This window comes from Neodiprion fabricii, chromosome 4 (assembly GCF_021155785.1).
Source record: "Neodiprion fabricii isolate iyNeoFabr1 chromosome 4, iyNeoFabr1.1, whole genome shotgun sequence".
Classification (NCBI taxonomy): Eukaryota; Metazoa; Arthropoda; class Insecta; order Hymenoptera; family Diprionidae; genus Neodiprion; species Neodiprion fabricii.
Window position 1 is genome coordinate 41,488,496 of NC_060242.1, and position 21,489 is coordinate 41,509,984.

The window sequence follows — 21,489 nt, forward strand, 5'->3', positions numbered from 1 at the left end:
AATGGATACACTTGGAGCATTTTGAGTTTGAGGTTCGAGCTCGTCGTGCAAATGTTGAACATTTTCTTTTTTCAAATATATACGATTATGAACAAAAATGTTCATGTTTCGACAGAAAAATTTTACAAAAATTGGGACTGAAATCCAAAAATCTAGCCACGAGCTCGAATCGATAAATAAGTTTTAAAGATCGTGTCAAAATTGCGAGTCGATCGGATAAAAATTGATCGAGGAATCTGCGCCACCGGATTGAAACGTGGTCGTTCACTACTTATATGCGTCATGCCGCTATTTGCTTATTAATTTCAATGAAAAACTTCTAAAATGTTTTTGAAACTGTAAATAATAAAGCTCGCAACCTAAAATTGTTCTGCGTTTTCATTTTCTTCAAGAAATTTTTTCAAAAAATGGGTATGATTTTAGACCGTCCCTTAAAGACGAATACTTTTGTCGGCTATATTTAGCGTTCAAGTCCATCTCCGGGAATCTTTTTACTCCAAATTATGCCCGTCGTTGGGGTCTGTCATAGACAGTAAACACCAACGCTTTTGCGAGACTATAGAGCGAACCGGTGGAACGAACCAGAGACGAGGTTAATGGAGCCGTTCAAATATTAAGGGTGGTGTCGCAGCCCATGCGGTGACGTCCGTATGGCCAGGGAGCGTGCCAATTAGGAACTCGCGAACTAGTCCTTCATCCATCCCTACAGCTTATACGATTGTAAACCGGACATCCAGGCACCGGATTACTCTCCGCCAGAGGTTTGAGTCCTGGAAGTTCGTTTAAGGACGCGTTTCTGATGCTTGCATTCGTTCGATGCCTGGTTTCATTCTCGACTCTGTAGACCTGGCACTGATGTTGCGGGAGCTCTGAGGAGTCTTGCTTCCACCGTTCTTTAATGCCAGCGATTCCTCCTAAATTGCCTTTTACGACACCCCGAAGACGCCTCGCCTACGTGGTTTTATACCTACAGCCTGATGGCGGTCAGCAAGAAGTTCTAACAAACTGTACGAGCATCTTGGTACATGCTGAATATGGCTCGGACTTAAAAGATACCCGGGTTTTGTTCTCCAAATTATCGTTGCTGGGGCCAGACGGTCTTCGGCGTTCTTATGGAAGCTGAAAATCGAGAGTGGCGATATCACTATCGTTTGCACACAGTGTCCCTCAAGTGCGATAAAAATTTTCGGGATAGAGGATATAAAGGTTCATCTTTACGACTGGTTACCTATCTGAGTAAAAAACATTGTGCACAATTTATAATCCACTTTTTTTGGTCAATTCTTTCTAGGAATACTTTGAAATTTTCTGCAGTAGTTCCACTTTCGATCAATAATATTAACGAAACGTATACACTCGACTATATTTTTGTCCGTGCAGAAATTTTCTCAGATTTCCTTGGAAACTCCACCTTCCAATGGTTACAAGAAGCACTTTGCACGCGGTTCCAGACAGCTCGGAGAGCTGATGCGCGTCGCCGATAATTCCACTCGGGTAAAATTCTTTGACAAAAGTACGTTCGATACTTCGACTTTTCTGGTACCTGCGTATCACTTGTGTCACTTACGTTATTAGTGTGTAATACGGTAATTGTGACGTCAAGCTGCAACTGGGATTCTGCTCGATCGGTAACAGCGTCAGCGCAGGTGCAGCAGTGGATACTAGTGATCTGACGAATGTAAAATTTTAAGTATACGTGAATGCAAACGCGAATGAGAATATACATTTTCAAATCTGGCGCTATTTCTGTACGACTAAAAGTCGCCTATTTATTGACTGACAAGTAGACCATGCGAGTCGCACATTGATAACGGAAACAAATTACTTTTGAGATTAGAGCGTGATTCAAACCTGAAGAAAAACTTTTATTATAAAAGTTCGTAATCAAATCAATGTTTTTTCGGCTTATTTAACATTATTTTCCCAGTTTTTATAAGCAAAATATGAAGCATTTGCGACATTCACATTCGCAAAATATTCGCACGATTTTTGCGAATGCGGACGTCAAGAAATATGCGAATATTCGTTACATCACTAGCAGATACTAAACTGCTTTACCGATGAATTTCGTCTCCCGCCGCCACAAATATCCATTATTCATCGTGCGTCCGTTGGCTAATATAAATGGGTAAAATTTCCGTTATATTTCTGCGTTGAACCAACCCCTTTTTTTGAATACATCCACGCCGCTGCTCGTATTCTTTTCACCCGATCTTTATTCCCCGCTCGATCTTCTCTCTGGATCGGTTCTCCGTTCGCTCCCGTTTATTGTGAAGACGTGCCATAAAAAGAAACCATTGGAAAGTAGTCCAACACCCTCGCGGATGATGGAACTCTGGATATAGAAAACTGGAGCTGTATGATCCAGCAGATTATTTGAAAGTTTGGATTTGATACACTTTGAGAATGGTTTGATTACTAACCACGTCACAATTGTCACCATTTTTTTTTTTTTTTTCTTCTTTCGTCGTTCAACATTCATTTACGACGAATGAACATGCAAACCGCTCGTTTTCACGTACATCGTTATATTGTTGTTCATTGTAGTCACGATAAATATCCGTAAAAGTTTCTTCTGCTCATTCGTACCTAAAGTTAAAAACTTGGTCTGATTATCCTTGTCCGTAATCACTCCGAACTGTTTTTCGCCCTTTCAGTTTTCCGCGATGCCACATAAATTCATGAGGATGAAGTTAGTAACGTTACTGTAACGATGCATGTTTAGGAAAAATCGTTACTCCGCACTAAAATTTAGTAAACCCTATAATAGATAAAATATACTGATATTTTGCAAAGCTAACTCGTTGAAAGGCATCATAAAATTTTGTGCAATAATGATTGTTTCAATGATAGTTCGTTACGTCAACGTTACAACAACTTCAGCCTCATAAGGATTCGGCATTATGCTGCACCCTGAGATAAATTTCATTTGTTATAGTAATTAGAAGAATTCAGTAAAACAGGTATCGTTAAAAAGACTGTTTGAATATTGTTGTAATTACGAACAACGAGGTACGCGAAATCATTTGGCGCTATTGTCGATCCTTTTTTGGTGATTGCAAGGGAATATCAGTTTGTTCGGTTTAATGTACTTTTTTAGTTGAATAAGGCTTTAACATCAATTTATCGTTGCACAAGCATTAAATTTTCGCAACAGTTACAAGAAAATATAGCAACAGCGATCGTAATGACTTTCCGGTAACAGTTACAAAACTAATTTTCATTCTATACCTAGAACTATATTTTTCGATCTTGGTAAAAAATGAAAATAGTTTAGGACTGAGCGGTAACCGGTAATAAAAATTTCTCTCAGTGCAGCATTTTGATCAACCTTGTCTTGCGCATGTGAATTTGCCATAATATTCTATCCACGTATATAACTCGATGTTAGACATTACCCTTAATAAATTTATGGCCCGTTTTTCACAGGTAATCGTACAATATTGCTTGAAATTTAAAACTTTCATTCATCACGGATAAAACATAACTACAGGAGGAAACTTGAAAAACGTGTCGACACGTTAATCAGCCTGTGCGAGTAAGTTGATCGGTATTTAGAATCCTGAACACTCTGACAAATGGATATTAACAGTTTCGAGGCACGAAAGGTTCTTGCCGATGTTTATGCAGCTTGCTTATCTACGAGGAGAAAAAGACAATGTTAACGAGAATTGAAACCATGGAACGGCACGGCAATTCATCTTATACAATAATATTACATACACAAATATAGATTTCCGTATACGAAATGATTTTCCCCTGTAATCACGGTGATGGATCGCTCTTCGTAATATAATGCGAGAATAAACTTTCACCCCGATGGAAATTCTGCGGGTGGAATGAAATTAATTGCCCATCATTTTTATCACGATATCGATCGAACTTTTTAATCCTCTGTTCTGTACTTTATTTCTTTTTTTTTTTTTTTTAGTTTTTTTCCTTGCCATTGGCTCACCCAATGGACGAGCTAATTACATGCGCCTTTGACTTCGGGCGGTGCTTGAGGGATGAAGAACCCTGTGTACGGATATCGGGGTATAAAAAAAAAAAAAAACGAGGAGGAAGAAAAGAAAAAAAAAAAAAAAAACGGCAGCAACCGAGTGATGAATGGATTCCGTCACTTTTTGAGCGACTAGCAATTACAGCGGAGATTTTCGAAGCTTATCGAACAAAACAGAATTCACAGCATGATCAGAATTTGGAACTGAATTTACCGTTCATGTTCGGAAGGCAGATATTCACTCCACAGTTAGTCTTGCTCGGGAAGAGATTGTGAATTATGCACGATGAGAGGTAGATTTTACATATTTGAGATAAGCGAAGTTAGTTCTTGCGTGACGAAATTTTCATTTCAAGAGCTGTTGGAGGGCGAAAATCTGGAAATATCTATAAATAAATGCGACGTGCGTAACATTTGGAAAAAGTTTCAGGCATTCTTACCCTCGTTGGATTTTGGCACTAATTTGACGGACGCTAGACAATGTTGTCATAATATTACAGACGGTTTCGACGATTTAACGTGAAAAATATCTAGCCTGGAATTAGATGGTGCCCGTTCCACGTAAATTGTGTGGCCTACTTTTTTCGTCCCGTTATTACGGTCACAAATTGCAGGTACCTCATATGTTACTCGACCACGCTGTCGGATAGAAATTGTTTTATTTTTATCTCGCTACGCATAGAATCGTATGGGAAGCACAAAATTGGAAGCCTGCCTATAATGTATTTCACAATAGGTGAATGCTTGCGATTAGAAATGAAATCATTGAAATAGATCCGCATCGAAATAACATGATTCATTATACATGTACAAAATGCTCCCTTCATTATCTTCGCCCCCTTCCCTGGCACGAATATTGTGCAATGATGCCCAGGTAGGATCCTGATAAAGAATAACTCGAATCACACTCTACAATATCGTTTTGCAAAAAAAGAAAAAAATTTACAATCGTCTGACACAATTTTCGATTTCCAATTTATTGTATCTGTTAAAACGAACGTTTGCTGGTAAATGTTTCCTTTTACTCATGACTGTTATACAAATACCTCCATTTTGCAGGTAATGTTCGGTAATGGGAAAAAGTGACTAATGCATGCGACCCGCCTCTATCTTGTTTTCTGTCGTCCGTCGAGCATAAAATGATGGGGGGGACTAAAAGGTGGATGAAACGCGAAGCAAAAACAAGTAGGAACTGAAATATTGTCTTGATATGAAAATTTAATATCGGAGAACTTATCGCGAGAGAGGGACTGAGTTCTGTCACGCCAGTCTCTGCGTTCGTATGGACATGACGTATACTGCATGCATACACACATGTGTGCACACTCTCCACCCAGGACCATGTACCCTGTGCACATTCGCATCGAATTACGGCCACCCTACGTACCCATGCAGACCCCCACCTCGCATACATATTCATGTAGGTATACGTATACATCATCTTCGTATATAAGCTGGTAAATAGGTGTAACTATCTGCGCCTATAGACGTGAGTGATATAAGCTATGAGCATGATCCTGTCTTCTTACTCGTAAAATAACCTCTCTTGGTTTCGTTCTATGCTGAGGTGGATTTTTTTTAATCTTAAAAACTCTGTACGTCGTTGATTGTTCATTTATAAATGCAGCGGTATCGTCGGTTACTGACAATGAATTCCAGAAAGTCTAACCGCTGGTTTATTCGTACGTTGAGACCGTTCCGACATGTAAACAATTCGGAATTGAGTCTAATTAGCAAACACGGAGTCTGTACCATTCAGCTTCGTTATTACATTCTTATTATTACGACCTCTAATTTTTTAATAAATATCAAGGTACTCCAATCTCGAGGTGAATAGGTAGGCACTTAACGTGATTCCATTCGTAGGATAGAAATCTGTAGAATATGAGTAGCTGGGAGAGTGTAATGAGGTACTTGAGTATATCTGTCACAGCGGATTGCATTTTCTTAATTAGTTTTTCTTTCCACTTTGCTCTGGTATACATCGTTTAACAAAAGCAGACACGGGTCGACGTTTGAATTATGGTACAATTAAGAAATCTTACAGAGGATTATGCGGCGTAGACGTCGCTCGCTGAATGTCGTCGAGTAAGATTTTTCTTTCAAGTGAATTCATTCTATCGTTGGAAACAAACAGCCGTGAGCATCAGACGATCACTCGCTCTTGTACCTTCGCTTGGTTTTTGTTCTTCTAACAACCTGCATCTACCTTTCACCTTCCAAGTTCAATCCTTTTTCCCGCATTCATCGCTGACCAGACACCCGCTTTTAACCCGAATTCTGTGAATTTTAGTTTCGAACCGTATCTGGCAGACTTCTGTGGTTCCTTAGATTCAAGTGGTGAGGTTATACGATTCTAAAGTAAATTGATTTCTGGTATAAAAGCAACACTGAAGTCGCCGAGAGAGCAAGTTGATTACGAATCCGTTGCTTGAATGGTTCTTCAGCTTTCGAGAGGCTGCAGACGAAAATTGAAATCATTCGTCCTCGAGGACGCTGGGTGAAAGATTGAACCACGCTTTTACGCGGGACTACACGATGGTCTACTTAGAAACCGACTGAAACTCTCCGGAAAATCCTAGCCATCGGGACGCGTATTTGCAGCAACACAATATGTGGCCTAATGGATAGTCGATATTCAAATGCACACGATCCTACCATCGTTCGACCTTTGCGTGTTCTGATACGGTAATACACTGTAGGTGTGCCTACACATGTGCCTATGCAGGATGGCGCTGGTTGTTACCCAGTTACGTATCCGGCATGTACCTACCCCTGTGTACAATACACCGGCAAGGACGACTTCCGGGGACGTTCAGAACAGCCTAGTTCCTCTGACTCAACACCAGAAAGTGTACAAAATTTGAACCAGGATCGTCGTTCGAGTCCAAGTTGTACAGCCGAAGCCAGTCAATTAAGGTACAATGTCGCCGTTACGGAATATTGAGACCCTGAACCCATTGAATGGTTCATACGGCTTCGCTTGCTCAACGTAACGAGTTTCGTAGATGCTTTTGGGTACTTGTTATTAACGTGAAGTAGGAAACGCCACAAGGTCTGCACATAGAGTAGCAGCCGCTAGATGCTCGGATAATTCCAGATCGCTGAAATGGCGAGTACATATTCGGCCGCATTTTCGTTCTTAAATACCCTACGGGTTGTTTGTTTCAACTTGGTGTATCCAACCCAACGGCCCGCACATCCGAAACCTGACAGAGTGGGATAAAGTGCCACGCTGTTATAGACCCTGGAACAAAGGACCACAATTGTTCACCACCGTCTGTCGATCATTCACCTCAACAAGTTCCCTTGCATGACACTCTCTCTCGTGTGTGTGTGTACCCACATTTTTCTTTCGCCTTCCTTACTTACTCTGCTCTCGAAGAGTCTCGGCACTATGTCGCAGGAAGTAAAGCGACAGGTCTCGAACGCTGTTGGCACCAACCTGTCGAGCCTACTTGTCATACTTAATTTCATTCACACTTGGAGACATGTTTCTAGTGCCTGTCAGTCCGGATCCTTGAAACACTTTCACTGCCAATATGTTAATTTTACAATAATTGAGCTGTAATTACTGTCCTATAGTCGTGTATGATAAACTCACGTACTCATATCATCGACATCTATTTTTCTTTCGTAGAAGTCTATCCGTTTAAGCCTTACCGTCACTCATCCGTTCATTTTCTCTCTGCTCTAATATCGAGTTGATTTCTTTCCAATCCTCCAATCCTCCTTGACCCATTCACCGACGAATTCCGTTGTTCATTGATTGGGTAAAATACATTAGTTCGTCATTATAATTTATACATTCATTTTTCTGCTCGAACTGTTACCTCCACATACCCATTCTGTCTTCATCACCAAACTACGTTACCTTGCGATTTTCCTCAACAGGTTCTTTACTCTGTTCCCGATCGAAAACTTCCATTCAGCTGCGTCTTCTCCACACTTTCGCTTGCGACCGAATACTTGAAACACCATGTCGAATGCATTTGCTTCACACGACTGGTCGACAAAACGGAAATAGCGGATCACCGAGAGTACCAGAAGTGAGTGAGTAGCCTCACCCGGAGGAACCGATCGATTAGGGACACGCTGTCGGTGATACCTGTCTCTCTATCCAGCACCCATCTGCATAACCCTCTCCACATCCACTCTGCCTCTCTGGCTCTTTCTATGGTCAGCTCATCAATCGAGCTTCCGTGAGCCCATCTATCAGCCGCCCGTCGAGGTGAGGCCATTCATCGTGGCAGGGTGGGAACAGGCCTGCACAAGTTTGACGGAAATGTTCGGTCACGGTGCTCTCGCTATGTTGGAATAGGAAGGCCGTTGTTGCACGCCGCTTGATTTTGCCATTAAAAAAGAGGGAAATATGCGTGAAAAGAAGAAAAACATCAGGAAATAATGGTAGTGGTTTTCTGAAATTGGCTTTGAAGCCATGAAAGTCGACTTTCTTCCTCTAGGCACCTCGTTCCCAACAATCTACCTGCGATGTCCTCTCTTTTCGTTTTATCCGAAGGAGAATCGAAAACTCGAAGGGACACTTCTATAGCTTTGAACGTCCGAGGAGTCGGCAGGTGTTTCCGAAGGCCAGGAGATGCAACCGAGATAAACGTCTGACCGGTTCAAAGAGCCGAAACGACTGCCTACACTTGCCTATTTACATTTCTCCGCAGGTGCTTGCTGTCTTCTCTTACATACGTACCCATCGGATTTACCTATTGCCGTTTCGTGTTTTACTCTTATTGAATTTTACCAAACTGTTCAGGCAGCTCACGCGTGACGATCGATCTCCGTGTGCGTAAGTATTGCTCGCTTTACGCATCGGTGCTTTCCTCTCCTCTCTCTCACTACGCAACGGTGCACTAATAGGCATTAACGAACCGCCGCTTTGCTCTGCTCTCTCCTCTATTCCGTAATTCAATTCCATTTCGCATGTAAATTTCAACGGTTGCTTTGCGAATTTCTCTACGCTCCGCGGATATTTACAGTACTCTGTAAGCTCCGTTCATCAGTGACTTTGGCAAACTTCGTTGCGTATAGTTGTTTGTTGTTTTTTACACGCACGGTCATCCGTCTTTTCCCATCTCGGCCAATCTTTCGTTTTCTCTCTTTCTTCCTTTCTCTCTCTCTCTCTCTCTCAGAAATTAGTCACCAACCACAGGCTTCGGCCCTTTCTCCGTGTCTCCGCCTTTACGAAATACACGTTATAAGCTTATTGGCAAGACGGATCGGTTGTCAGTCTCGTTTCGGGAGGGTCGTAGATAACAAATCGGCTGAAATACATCCTTCCATACCGAATGAAGGAAAGGGTAATTTCGATATGACGGTTCTACCCTCCCTGATCATTCGTTTTCAACGCATTTTTTCTATCCCACGTCAGTTATCACTTTCGTCGTTGATGAATTGAATGTACTCGTACGTGAAGTATTTTTACCAATTGCAATGATCAACGAATCGCTAGTGTTGAGCGAAACGATCGTTCTTAATGAACACGGGGACATTGCTCGATATGAATCTATAGATTACCCATTTATATTTCATTTGTTTTCAGCCTTCCTGGATGAGGAGTCGAGAGTACTGGGATGACGGCTTTGAGGAACGCTATGCAAAATTGATGAAGGACGATCATCGCCCTCCACTGAAGGTAGGTAATCTAAATTGGAAAGGATCATTTTTTGTACAATTACAGTTTCATTTCCTGACCGATTTCTTTGGCCTTTGAAGAAAAAATAAAGTAATCGAGATATTTCTGGTAGGTCTAAGTGAATTTAGGACGATCTTTGCAAGCAACTTGTCAGCCTTTGTGGATCTCGTCGTGGTCGCGTTAGTCGGAAACTTTTATTTCCCCGGGAAGAAAAGTTCTCCTTTCAGTTTGTCCCTTGAGAAAATTGTAGCACTATATGCTTTGACTTGGAGACTTCGCCGAGTTATAAGACCTGCAACGCCCTCCGAATAGATACGACAACACCAAGTTTTCCTCTATTTTTTCGTCCTCCGAACTCATCGAACTATATTCTGAAATTTTTTCCACAACCCGATCGTACGTGAAACAGTCCAAGTACATATTATTTTACAAAGGGAAGACGAATCCGTTGAAGAATTGGATTTCACGGATGTTCTCGCAAAATTTTTCAATCTACAAATGGATTGGATACCGGCACTGGATTAATTGTGAATTTGATTCATTCATTGATAAGCACTATGGTTTGATATGGACAGGATTGAAGCGGGGTATCGATAAACTCGGAATCCTCGATATTTTCACCGATAATCAAACGATTGTTCGATCTACTTTATTCGCGTCTCAAAGTCAATGAATAAAATAAAATATCCGAAGACGGTGGTTCGATACTGTGAGGAGGCTACGAGTACATGCGCATATGAGTAAATGCATCCTCGTCTATCTGGGTCATATGGATCGAACAAAGGCACGCTACGACGCGATGTATACGAGAATATTAAATTTATTGAAAACCCATCTTGAGGTGGGTGTCCGAAGTTTCATCTTCCTTGTTTTCCAATCCATCGCCGTATGAGCTGTGACGACGTTAAATAAGCATTCACCTACGCTTACACACGCTTCGTAATACCGTGTATTGGGTGTGCAGAAAATTTCTTGAAACTGTACGTTTATTGAAAAGCGTTCACCTTCTCACCTATCGATTCACCTTTCACACACTTACGACTCTACCCCTATTACGCTTTTGTTAGACCCATCTCACTGCGCAGCCTACATCAGACAATTCTAATAATAAGTTGCAGTTTCTATGACTAGCCTGAAGCTGGGTTTCTATGTCAAGTCAAAAAAAAAAAAAAACGTAACACTATGTCGATACCTGACGTGCATGACATACAACGAGTATCTATCTATATGCAAGTGCAGTAACTTGAGGAGTAACGGCCGAAAAACGGCCCAACTTTGACGGCGTATTTTGGTATTATGGAAAAATGAATAGGACTTCTTTTCAGAGGGTTTATTTAACACATGTATTGAAGTGTGAAGAAAATTTTTTTTATTATCATTTTGATGCAAAATAGCCGCGACAAAACCAATCTTTGAAATCGCCTTTTTTTTTAAATCTCCTTCAGGGGAGAACGGATTTCTCGTAAAGTCTAAGACCTGGAACAGAAAACCAAAAAATTTTATAATCTATATACTATGGTGCACTTTTGAAGAAATGAATCGAATTTTGGTCAAAAATAAATGAGCAGTTAATTGTTGATGAAAAAAAAGTTTACATCAATTAAAAAAACGGCTGCGTACATCGTTACATCGTACAACGCAACGGTCCGTTCAAGTAATCCATCCTGCTAGTTTGAAAAAAATGGTTTCGAGAAAAATGCGCTTAAGGTTTTACGAGCACTCAGCGCGCGCTCCGAGGCACTTTGGCAAAGCCGAGAATGGAACCTTTAAAAAAATGTTGACAATAGAACCAACTGGATATTGTTTTTATGACCCTAAAATATTGTTTGAGCAAAAAAAGAAAAAACAAAAATCGAATTTGCCAAAATCCTAAAGCAGTGTTACCTCTTAAAAGGAATCGCACCCCTTGCTACTCTTCGGAAGCAATCAACTTCCGATTAATACAATATACTAACACGGAGTATAATTTAAATCAAAATCAGTAATTTGTCACGGATAGTGGAAAATACGGTTTCTCGCATAACTGTATACGATTGTCTTACTTTTCCTCTTCGAATCTAGTCGCAGCCTTGACCTTTTGCCCCTTTCGAGCTTTGGCTTCTGTAATGCGATTAGCAAAGAGATATATCGTTGGGCCGACAGAAGTATACAGATCATTGCCACCGCATAGAAAGATACCCAGAATCACGTAGCTTACGGTTCGAAAGACATCTTTTTCGGAGTATGATATCCCCATACCCACCGCGCGTAGCTTGTGAATCACGCATCTGACGCTTCGGTTGCATGTACTAAGGCGTGAATTGAGTACACATATAGGCCTATTGTATACAGACTGTACGAACCGCCGGATCCATTGGTATTGAAATTCCCAAGACAGAACTATTTCTCTTGGACCCGGACCGCGCTGATGAATTCTGGGACATAATTGAACGTCAGTTTGAGAAACTAAGGACCTCCAGGAGGACCTCGATATTGGATATATGTTTAAGGGTTTGAAGACGCGCCTGTACGATTACAAAATTGAACATGCAATGTTATTAATGTCACTTTCGTGAACTAAACTACTGCCCTTCAGTTACAGAAGCCTCTACAGTGGCACCCTTCTTTTTTTTTTTGTCATTTCTTTTCTATTCCATTTCAAATCCTGAATTTTGTTGCATTTTCAAGTGAAAAAATACTCAAACCTTGGAATGATTAGAATTTTTTTGCAAATCCATGATTGTTTGTAATTTGTATAAATAAACATGTGAAGAAAAAAACGTATTTATGTGAATGTAATTCGTTAGTGGAGAAATTTGACGATAAACGTGTGCTAAGAACGCTTGGAATTCATTGGTTGACAAACAGATATCTCAGAATGGCCGTTAGATTTTGAAAATTCAATGCATAGGGGTAGTTTTCACCCTCCTGAAGGGTGCATATAAATAGTATTGGGGTTTGCATCTATTCTCGGCCTAAAATCGTACTGTCTCAAAATAAGTATTCATACAAGTCTTATTCAAGACTGTTGTGCAAAACAATGTTGATAATTCACTTGTTTTCACCCAGGTCTAGAAGTTGTTTTCGGTTTTAATAAATTTTGACATCAGATTCGCATTCAGCATTGTAAAGTACTCAGGAAACGTAAAATTTGCACTTCCAAGACAAAAAAATCAAAAAAATCTTATCGTCACATCGGCAAGTTCGATGTCACGATTTTTATTTCCACCGTGTTTTTGAAACGCCGGTTCAACCAGAGTTTTAATCCTACCGATCCAGTGTAGTACTATTAATTCACCTATTACATTAGCGTGACATTCGCGATTGTGGTTATTGGACATGATTATTGATCCGTGCGCGTTTTTAAGCGTGTCGCATTCAGAGAGCGGAGGCTGCCAACCATAGCGTTTTAACGCTACCTCGAAGCAGCGCCAGAGAAATTCGGATTAAACTAAGACGGCCTTCCCCCTGGAAGAAATTTTGCCGCAATTTAGGCCAACTACATCCAACCCAATCTAACTTGTCAGTTACACTCGGAGCAATAGCGCTCACTTTTAGAACGAATCGGTGCCGACTTAAAGTTAGATTTTCTTAAAGCGACGTCGCTACTACCGTGAAAACTAATTCGCAGTCTCATCTCAAGACTCAGGAGCAGCTGCCGCAGGCCTACCATGCGGCTAAAAATTTAAACCCCTGGGGATATTGGGGATGAAAATCGCGCGATAGGCTCGCGAAGACGCGAGTCCGATAAGACTTCGCCGACATTCTCCAGATTCTGGGACTCGATCCTCCGTGACCCTTGATTTTCGCGTCCCTCCCAGAGGTCCGCACACTGCCGCTGCGGAAGGTCACAAATCTCGTCAGATTTTAGGAGCGAATAAAGCGATTCGGGTCTCGGCTCGATATCATACACCCAGCGCAGGAAAGTGTCGTTTTTACGAGGCTCCTTTCACCCGTATAGGAAACACCCTCCCTCCCTCCCTTAACACTCTGACTCTCCCTAACCGTCCCCTGTCCTGCAAGCTTGACCATTCTCGCCTGGTGATTTCGCCTTTCCTAACCGATGAGCATTACGACCTGGATAATAACCGTTTTCCCGTGGAACTTTTAACGCCGACGAAGATATTCCAACTTTCGTTGAACGACCACCGCTACCCTAAAGGATAACGACACTAACTGTCCTCGGAACGACCCGAATATAACCGGCGAAATGATAACAGTCAAATCATTCCAAAAAGATAAATCTCAGGGTGTTGCAATAGGTGTAAGAAAAAACGGTTGTTGGAGTGAGCTGATTTAAGTTAGAGACTTATGTCAAACTAGAGTTCGAAAAACTCGACTGAAGCTAATGAAGTTCAATCTTGACGACTTTTTCATTCGGAGAAAAAGTTTCAAAATATGCAATTTCAAGAGCGAACACCTTGTTGTTAACAAAGTCAAATTTTTTCATCCCAAAATCAGCGTATTTATATTCTGATTGTAAAAGAAACTGACCCATCTGATATGTAAATGAGTTTCTTCGTAATAATACGAAGCAATTCTTTCACTGAGCTCGACAGTATATAGTTAAAAAATATCCTGCGTGCACAACCGTTACGATTCAGAGAAAATAAACTTACGATACAGAAAAAAACACATTATCGTTATCCTAAATCTAACTCGCGATCAGATATTGTATGGAAAATCCATTTACGATCATTTTTCATTGCAATTCAACGAGTAGTTGGGATTTTCCAGTGTGAAAAATGGTAGAGTAATGTTTTTTATTTTTTCTTATGCTGTACTTGCAATGAAATTCAGTATTTTAAAATTTGGTTCTATAACGTGATAGACACTTTTTAGCTACACGTGAGAAGATGATCTTGAGTGACACTTTTCGAACCCTTGACTAGACACTTTTTTGACCCGATTTTACATCCCATAGATCCGTAATTACTTATGCATGTGAAGCCATCACAGCTTTCTTGCATCTGAATTTGCAATCCGTTGTGCGGGCATCTGCAATAGTCAGATTACCGAAGTTCTGCAAGCTCAGCGGGAAAATATTCCGGCATGAAACGAGGCAACCCTTAACAGAGGTTAACGTCTGTATCTTGAGGGAAATAGGGAACGGGGCAGATGGAGACAAAATGGGTACTTATCTCTCGTAACTAATGTCTAGCCGTTAAGCACAGCTGACTTGTATTTCTCGCTGCGAACAATAACCGTAAATTTTATCCCGTCGGGCTTCTTCTTCTTCTTCTTCTTCTTCTTCTTCTTCTTCTTCTTCTTCTTCTTCTTCTTCTTCATCTCTTTTTCTTTTTGTTCTGCCATAGAGTTTGCGACCACCTAGGCAGCAGGCTATTCGGTACAGTTACCCATAAGGTGAACGAGCTTTCGGGCCAAGAGATTAACCATTTCGACACTTTGTTATTAAACGAAGAGAACAAAAGCTCCCGACTGACTACATTTGTCGCGAATTATCAGCATTTGCAATATTAAATTTCGTCAACACTTCGCGTCGTTCGCGGTAAGAGTACAAGACCATGCAGATCGAACAATCTATCTCGCAGCGTGAGTACAGGAGGTAGCTTGCCGTTACTTGGCTGCTTCGATTTGCCGCTTTCATGGATTCACAATGTCATCCTGCAGCGAGGTGGGGATCCTCTTGTGGAAAGATTGAAGAATATTGTCGCGTTTATGAAAAGCGGGAAAAGCTCCCTCCGTATACGGTGAGAATATTTCAAGTGGTTGTATTATACCTAGTCGGGATTTTTCGAAAAGTGACATCCTTTTCTGTTTCATTTTCGTAATGTACGTACATATATTCGAGTATATGCACAGAAAATTTCTCGTCGAACCGAAAAATATTCTCCAAGTTACGCGCACATTTGCAAAGACGCCGCAGAGCGTGTTAAAGTGCTTTTTGAAACTTAATTGAACGCCTTTATCTCAAAACTGTGTTTTCAAAGTCGGTGAGCAAGATTTCTTGAAAACGGCTGAACCGATCAGTCTCAAATTTTCACACAAGATTTATGAATATATCTTTCAGTGTTAAAGCGAAGGTTTTTTTTTCTATATTTTTTATTTTATAAACAAATCAAGGCGAAAATTTTTTTGGAAAATCGAATTTTTTTTTTACCACCCGTCGTTTTGTTAAAATTTAATATTTTACTTATTCCTTCGATCAAAGACCAGATAATACCTTACATAGACTAAAACTTTTTTGTATTTTCATTACGGATGATTCGGTTCAGAGATGTCTTGCTCACCGCAAGACGCTTTTTTTAGAGATGCTCCCGGGGATTGTCTATAGCATCTTTAAAAATCATTATTTTTATATTAATAAATTGAAATGTCTCTTCATGAAAAATCTTTGAAAGATAGTTTTTCTCGGTTTCCTGACCAGGTATAACCCCGCAACTCCACGTCAATATTTTCTGAACATCGCTTGAACTAGGCTTGAAAAAATCTCACCGACTTATAAGTAACAATAAAAAATATCTTAACTATACCAGGCGTATTTGAAGTATAAACATACGGCATTGATAATCCGTTACTGAACAACGGAGCCGTTCATTTACTATTGTATGCATGCTATCCAGTTTCAAATTCACAAATAATTACCAAGTACGGATCAAGCGCCGGAAGTGTGTCTATTCAATCTCAATTAACCCGATTAAATTTGCATTCGAATCTTGTCCTACGAGAACGTGGCGGGAAGCTCCCTGAGAATTTATCGACGCTCGTTATCGGTTAATTCCTTCTAATATAAGCCATACCTAGGCTTCCGTCTGCAATTTTCCGCTATCGTGGTTCCCTAATTGCCAGGCGTGACTCGAGAAACTTGAGATAATCTTTCGTCGTCAGCGCAGCTGCAGACCCCGCGGAGTATAATCCCCCAGGATCTCGCTGTATATGAATGTATATACGATACGATTACGGGATCCGGCTGTGAATCGGGTGAAAAAAGCAACAACGCGAAGGGCGCGTGTAACGTTCAGCGACGTTTCTTCCTGGTTTTTAGACAAAAAATCCTGCAGCCTTTTGTCTCGTTTCGGAATCCAAGATAAAAGCGACGATTTCGACCTTACCGACTGCGGTTACGATCAGGCTCGACGTAATCAGGGACAGGCGAGTCTGAGTTCGGAAAAGGGTTGCAGTAGGTGTAGTATAGGAAAGTCGGTGAGATCGGCTTTCGTCGGCTTATCTTGCGGTACGTTCGACCAAGGGCTGTGTTTTACATCGAAACTTGTATCAAACAAGGTAATCAAGATAGCCGCCTGTGGTAGTAACCGAGAGGCTTTGCCTGCCTCTCCTGGTTCGCCGCACAAACTTCGATTTGGAACGTCGAAGCCTTCCGCGATGCTCAACCGGGGAAGGGATCAATTCGCAAGGTATTTGGGGAGCAGAGGTAGAACCGCGGGCATCGTCTTGCCAAATTATAATTGCTCGAATATTGAAACTGGCGAGACGTACACAGACGCACGCGGACGCGTAGATATGGGGCATTCCGTGACATCTCGATCAACATTCTACGTCGATGAGATTCGTATGAAAGTTCATGACGAAAAACAGAATTTTTCAATCCAGCGTATCCGAAGTATAATTCTCATGTAAAAAATGCAAACCAATAATAATAATAAGGTTATATTTTTTTATTTATTTATTATTTATCTTATAATTTTATGAAATTTTCATCTTCTAATAGGCGTGAAAAATTTTGTTATATTTTACAAGATTTTTCTGAATTTTTTCAGGCTTCAGAAAGTGGTTTTTTTTATTTTCAAGTTTTTAAATCACACGTCAGATACGCCGGTTCGAAAATTTGTAATTGCGTGTTTCGTCATGTATTTTCATGCGAAAAAATTATGAAGCCAATCTAATTGTAAACATCGGCGTAGAATCTTGATCGAGATGTCATGGAATGCCCCATGTACGTATATTTGGGGACAACGAATCTGAGACAGCGAATCTGATGTTGGCAACGTAGAGAAACCTACAGCGCCACAGTCGGCCGAGCGCGAAACAAACTCAGTCTCAATTGAGTTAGTTTCGCGCTCCGCCGACTGTGGCGCTGTAGGTTTCTTTGTGATGCCAACATAACTGTCCGGTGTAAAATATTAGCCGATTTCATTCCAACACTTTGACATATCGGTCACTCGCGTGTATTGCCTGGCACGTACCGTGCCGCGAATGTTTTAATTAATTTTTTTATACGGACCGAGGTTTCGAAATTATTTTTTGGTCGTCAATTTTCGACTCTGACGTAGGTACGACGACACCGAGGAAAAAGAAAAACGGAGATAGGCGCGGAGATAATGCAGAACGCGTATCGCCTGACGCGTGTAACAAAAACCTTTAGGTACTCGTTTCTTGCTTCATCGCGTAAAAGGAAAAGGAATATATCCTTTTGCGTAGTTTATGGCCGCGACTTCCGGAGAACCCGTTACGAGCACCTAGAGCTAAAGCTCCCAGGATGCTAGACGTAAGAATATTTACGTCACGGCCGTGCTGCGGCACGTTAGTCGAGCACTAACCTACGATTTGCTTTTAACCCTCCTTTAACCCGTTTTCAACATGCAAATGTTCCATGCTCATATACATTATACGTCTTATTTCATTATAGGTATACCTATAAATTACCTAACATGTTCTCGGGTAGGATAGGGAAGCGACTTCGTCTCTCTTCTAGACTGCAAATCCTGATCCGAATCACTAGACGTTCGATAAAGTTCTGATGGGCGGGATTCAAGTTTCGGATTTGAAAAGTTTCGAAAGCGCCTAATTCCGAATTATTTGGTGGCGAAACTTGAACGTAAGGAAAACAAACTTTAAAGAAAAAACGAAGTTTCGAATGGTCGGAAACCCGACGACTCAAAGTTCCGAAATGCAAGATTCCGATAATTCAAGTTACGATAGAGCAAAGTTCCGATAAATAAAGTTGCAATGGAGTAAAATTCAAAAAGTTAAAATATACTCGCACAGCGTAGTTTACTCAACGAGTGGGTGTAAAAAATGAGAAAAACCGAAAATCAGAATGACCAGGATTCCGAACGTAAAAATATAGAAAATCCAAAACAAAGAAAGATGAAAGTGGTGAAACTTCATCTAATCTTCATAAAAATCTTGGATCATTCGGAATTTTTATATTTCAGATTTTTAAATTTTCTCCATTTCGCGCTTTCGGAACTTTGACTTGTCGGAGTTACGCCCTTTCGGCATTTCCTCCTTTCGTAACTTTGAGCCTCGGATTCCGGACTGTTCGAAATTTTGATGTTTCGTCAAAGTTTAATCTTTCTTTACTTCAACTTTCGCCGCTAAAAAATTCGCGATTCAGTGTTTTCGGAACTTTTCAAAATCCAAATTTCAACCCCACCCCAGAACATGATGACTGATATCGGAGTTTCCGCGGCAGATTAAGTTCATCGAAAAAATTCATATCTTTCGCAGTTTCACCGCATGCCAAAAAGCACGGTAAACTTTTTGCTCATCACGCGTGTGAATTGTGTCGATCTCACTTTGCGCACTTTGGCCCCAGGTAGAAGAGAGCCTTTGAAATTCTCGTTGCGTCGCGTCGCGTCCCGTAGCCTTCTTTGAACGTATTCAATTCATGATCGACGATCGAGAAAACAAGAGTATCGAAAATCGACGTGGCTTGGTTCGGCGTGCCGGAAGAGAGCAGTCAGCACTCGACCGAGTCAGTCTCCGTCGAATCGCTGCTGGCTCGACAAAAAGGTACGTCTAAGGAGCGGGCAGAGCGCCTGCACATCCTGCTTAAGGATTCCGGACGTCGCTCTCTATGCGAAGAAGCTTTACGAGTGGTGGGATGAGCGCGCGGCATTTGTTTTACGGATTGGCTCCTCCGGCGAAATGGTGTTGGTTTGTTTTACCTTTGCCCTTTTTCTTATCCAGCTCCCTTCCTTCATCCTCTTTTTCCAATTTCTCTTTTCTCCCCTCTCCCCCCCCCCCCCCCCCCCCCGTTTTTTCTCTCTTCCCTTCAGTCCTTTTGCTATTCAGAAACGGATCATCCGAATTCGAGACGATCGGAAATCGATGTCCCTCGCTTTAGCCTTCGTCCTGTATTTTCCTCTCGGTTTCATCGTTGTGTATACCTATGTATGATGGCATAGCCAGAGATGAAGAACACTTGTCGAGATAATCTGGATATTGATATAACGATGTCCTTTTAGTATTGAAAAGTTTGATGAACGGCCAAAGAACAGTGCCGATGAAATTTCATTGATCATTCAAATTTCCCAAAGACGGTCAAATTTTTAACGAGACGTCAGGAATGTTTGCGAACTTGTTTCACGGTACCTTGATTCCACTTTTTTCTCAAACTCCTCATTTTTCGTGTTTCCTGTCGTTTGTCTACTTTATTTTTCCGCAAAATTGCTAAATGTAATATTTTTCTACGTGCTCAGTTTCCAAACCGAATGATGAAATTGTCGAACGGAAATTAATTCCGGTTATGACTCTGCCGATTGTGCCGAGCGTATTACAGAATAAAAAATAAATGTCCCGCCTATATAATCCATCCGTATCGCTGCCTGCAGTGCAGCACAAACGACTTTCATAAAAACATCGAGTACTCAAGTCAAATAACGATAAGTGGATTTATCCGTTAGAAAAAAAAAAAAAAAACAATCGAGTGCTTTATTGTGCCGATAGAAAATTGACATCATACCGTAACGTCGTCATTTCCCGCGCTGTTGTATCATTACCAAATTACTTGATAGCAATTTGTACACCGGTTAATCAATATACAAGGATGAGGTTGTAGCGACAACTTTGTTTTTTTTTTTTTATCCTCGGGCGTGGATATTATGCCTCTTACGAAAATCTCGGGCAATAGTCGGAAATTAATTTCAGTATACGAATAACGTGTAAAGACAATGGGAACTTGAATGTGTGTTTAATTTCTAATTATTTCGTCTTGTGTCGTGTTAGGATAGTTCGTTTTTTTACTTTGCTTTTTAAGATCCCACTCTAAAAATTTGTGAGAAATACTGAAAAACAAATTGTCGTAAAACCTGGAGGAGGTAAGAAAATATTTAGACGATGCTACCAATTATTTTAATATTTTTTAGTTATTTTTATGTGTACATCTTATGGAGTTATATTTATATAGATTTTACTTTGTTTTTTTTTTTTGTATCGTCTTTCAATTAATCGTTTACAAATCAACAGCGAACTGCGCCTAAAAATTCCGCAATTGGCTTATCTCGTCTTTTATCCGAAAGATTAATCGTCTCGGAGAAATTTGGATAACAGTTTTTGTTACCGAAATAAGAGTATCGCATCACCTTAACGTCCCTGTTTCGTTTTCGGTATAGATTTTTATTAACAATGATTAATTGGACCACGATACGAAAAAAACAAACTAACACATCCGAATACAAGTCCGTAAGGTGTATACATAAAAATAAATCAAAAATATTACAATGATCGGTAGCTACCTCTTAATATTTTTTTACCTCCTCCAGGTCTGAGGGTAATTTTTTTTTTTGTTTCAGTATTTGTCACAAATTTTAAAAAAAGAAAAGTTAAAAAATAAACCACCCTAACGTCGTATGCATGTCGAGTGTTAGAACCTTTTTAAACTTGAGTAAAAATCGACCCCGAAGTTCGGACATAGTCAGGGAAAGATGACGATAAAGATAAGTGGCGTTCAGGCTCTGAATAAAGGGAGAAAGAGAGAGAGAGAATTTCAAGGATTAGGGAACCTTGGGATCCTGGAATATCACCAGATACTCACAATCGGGATCATATGGGATCTCGGGATAAAACCCTGCGCCTCCCTCCGTGTATCGTAATTGCCAAGAGAGGATTGTTGCGCTGGAGGCAGAGCCATAAAATAAAGTGGAAAAATGAAAAACAA

At 40.7% G+C, this 21,489-nt stretch overlaps 1 protein-coding gene across 2 annotated transcripts in view; it reads left to right on the top strand.

Annotated features, from left to right (window-relative positions):
• The window catches only part of LOC124180048 (alpha-mannosidase 2), an 85,951-nt gene that overhangs the window by 45,274 nt on the left and 19,188 nt on the right, over positions 1–21,489 (top strand). For both annotated transcript variants that reach the window (XM_046565036.1, XM_046565037.1), the window contains exon 3: positions 9,555–9,647. In XM_046565036.1, coding sequence (XP_046420992.1) covers positions 9,555–9,647 — 93 coding nt within the window. The remainder of the gene's footprint in view (positions 1–9,554; positions 9,648–21,489) is intronic.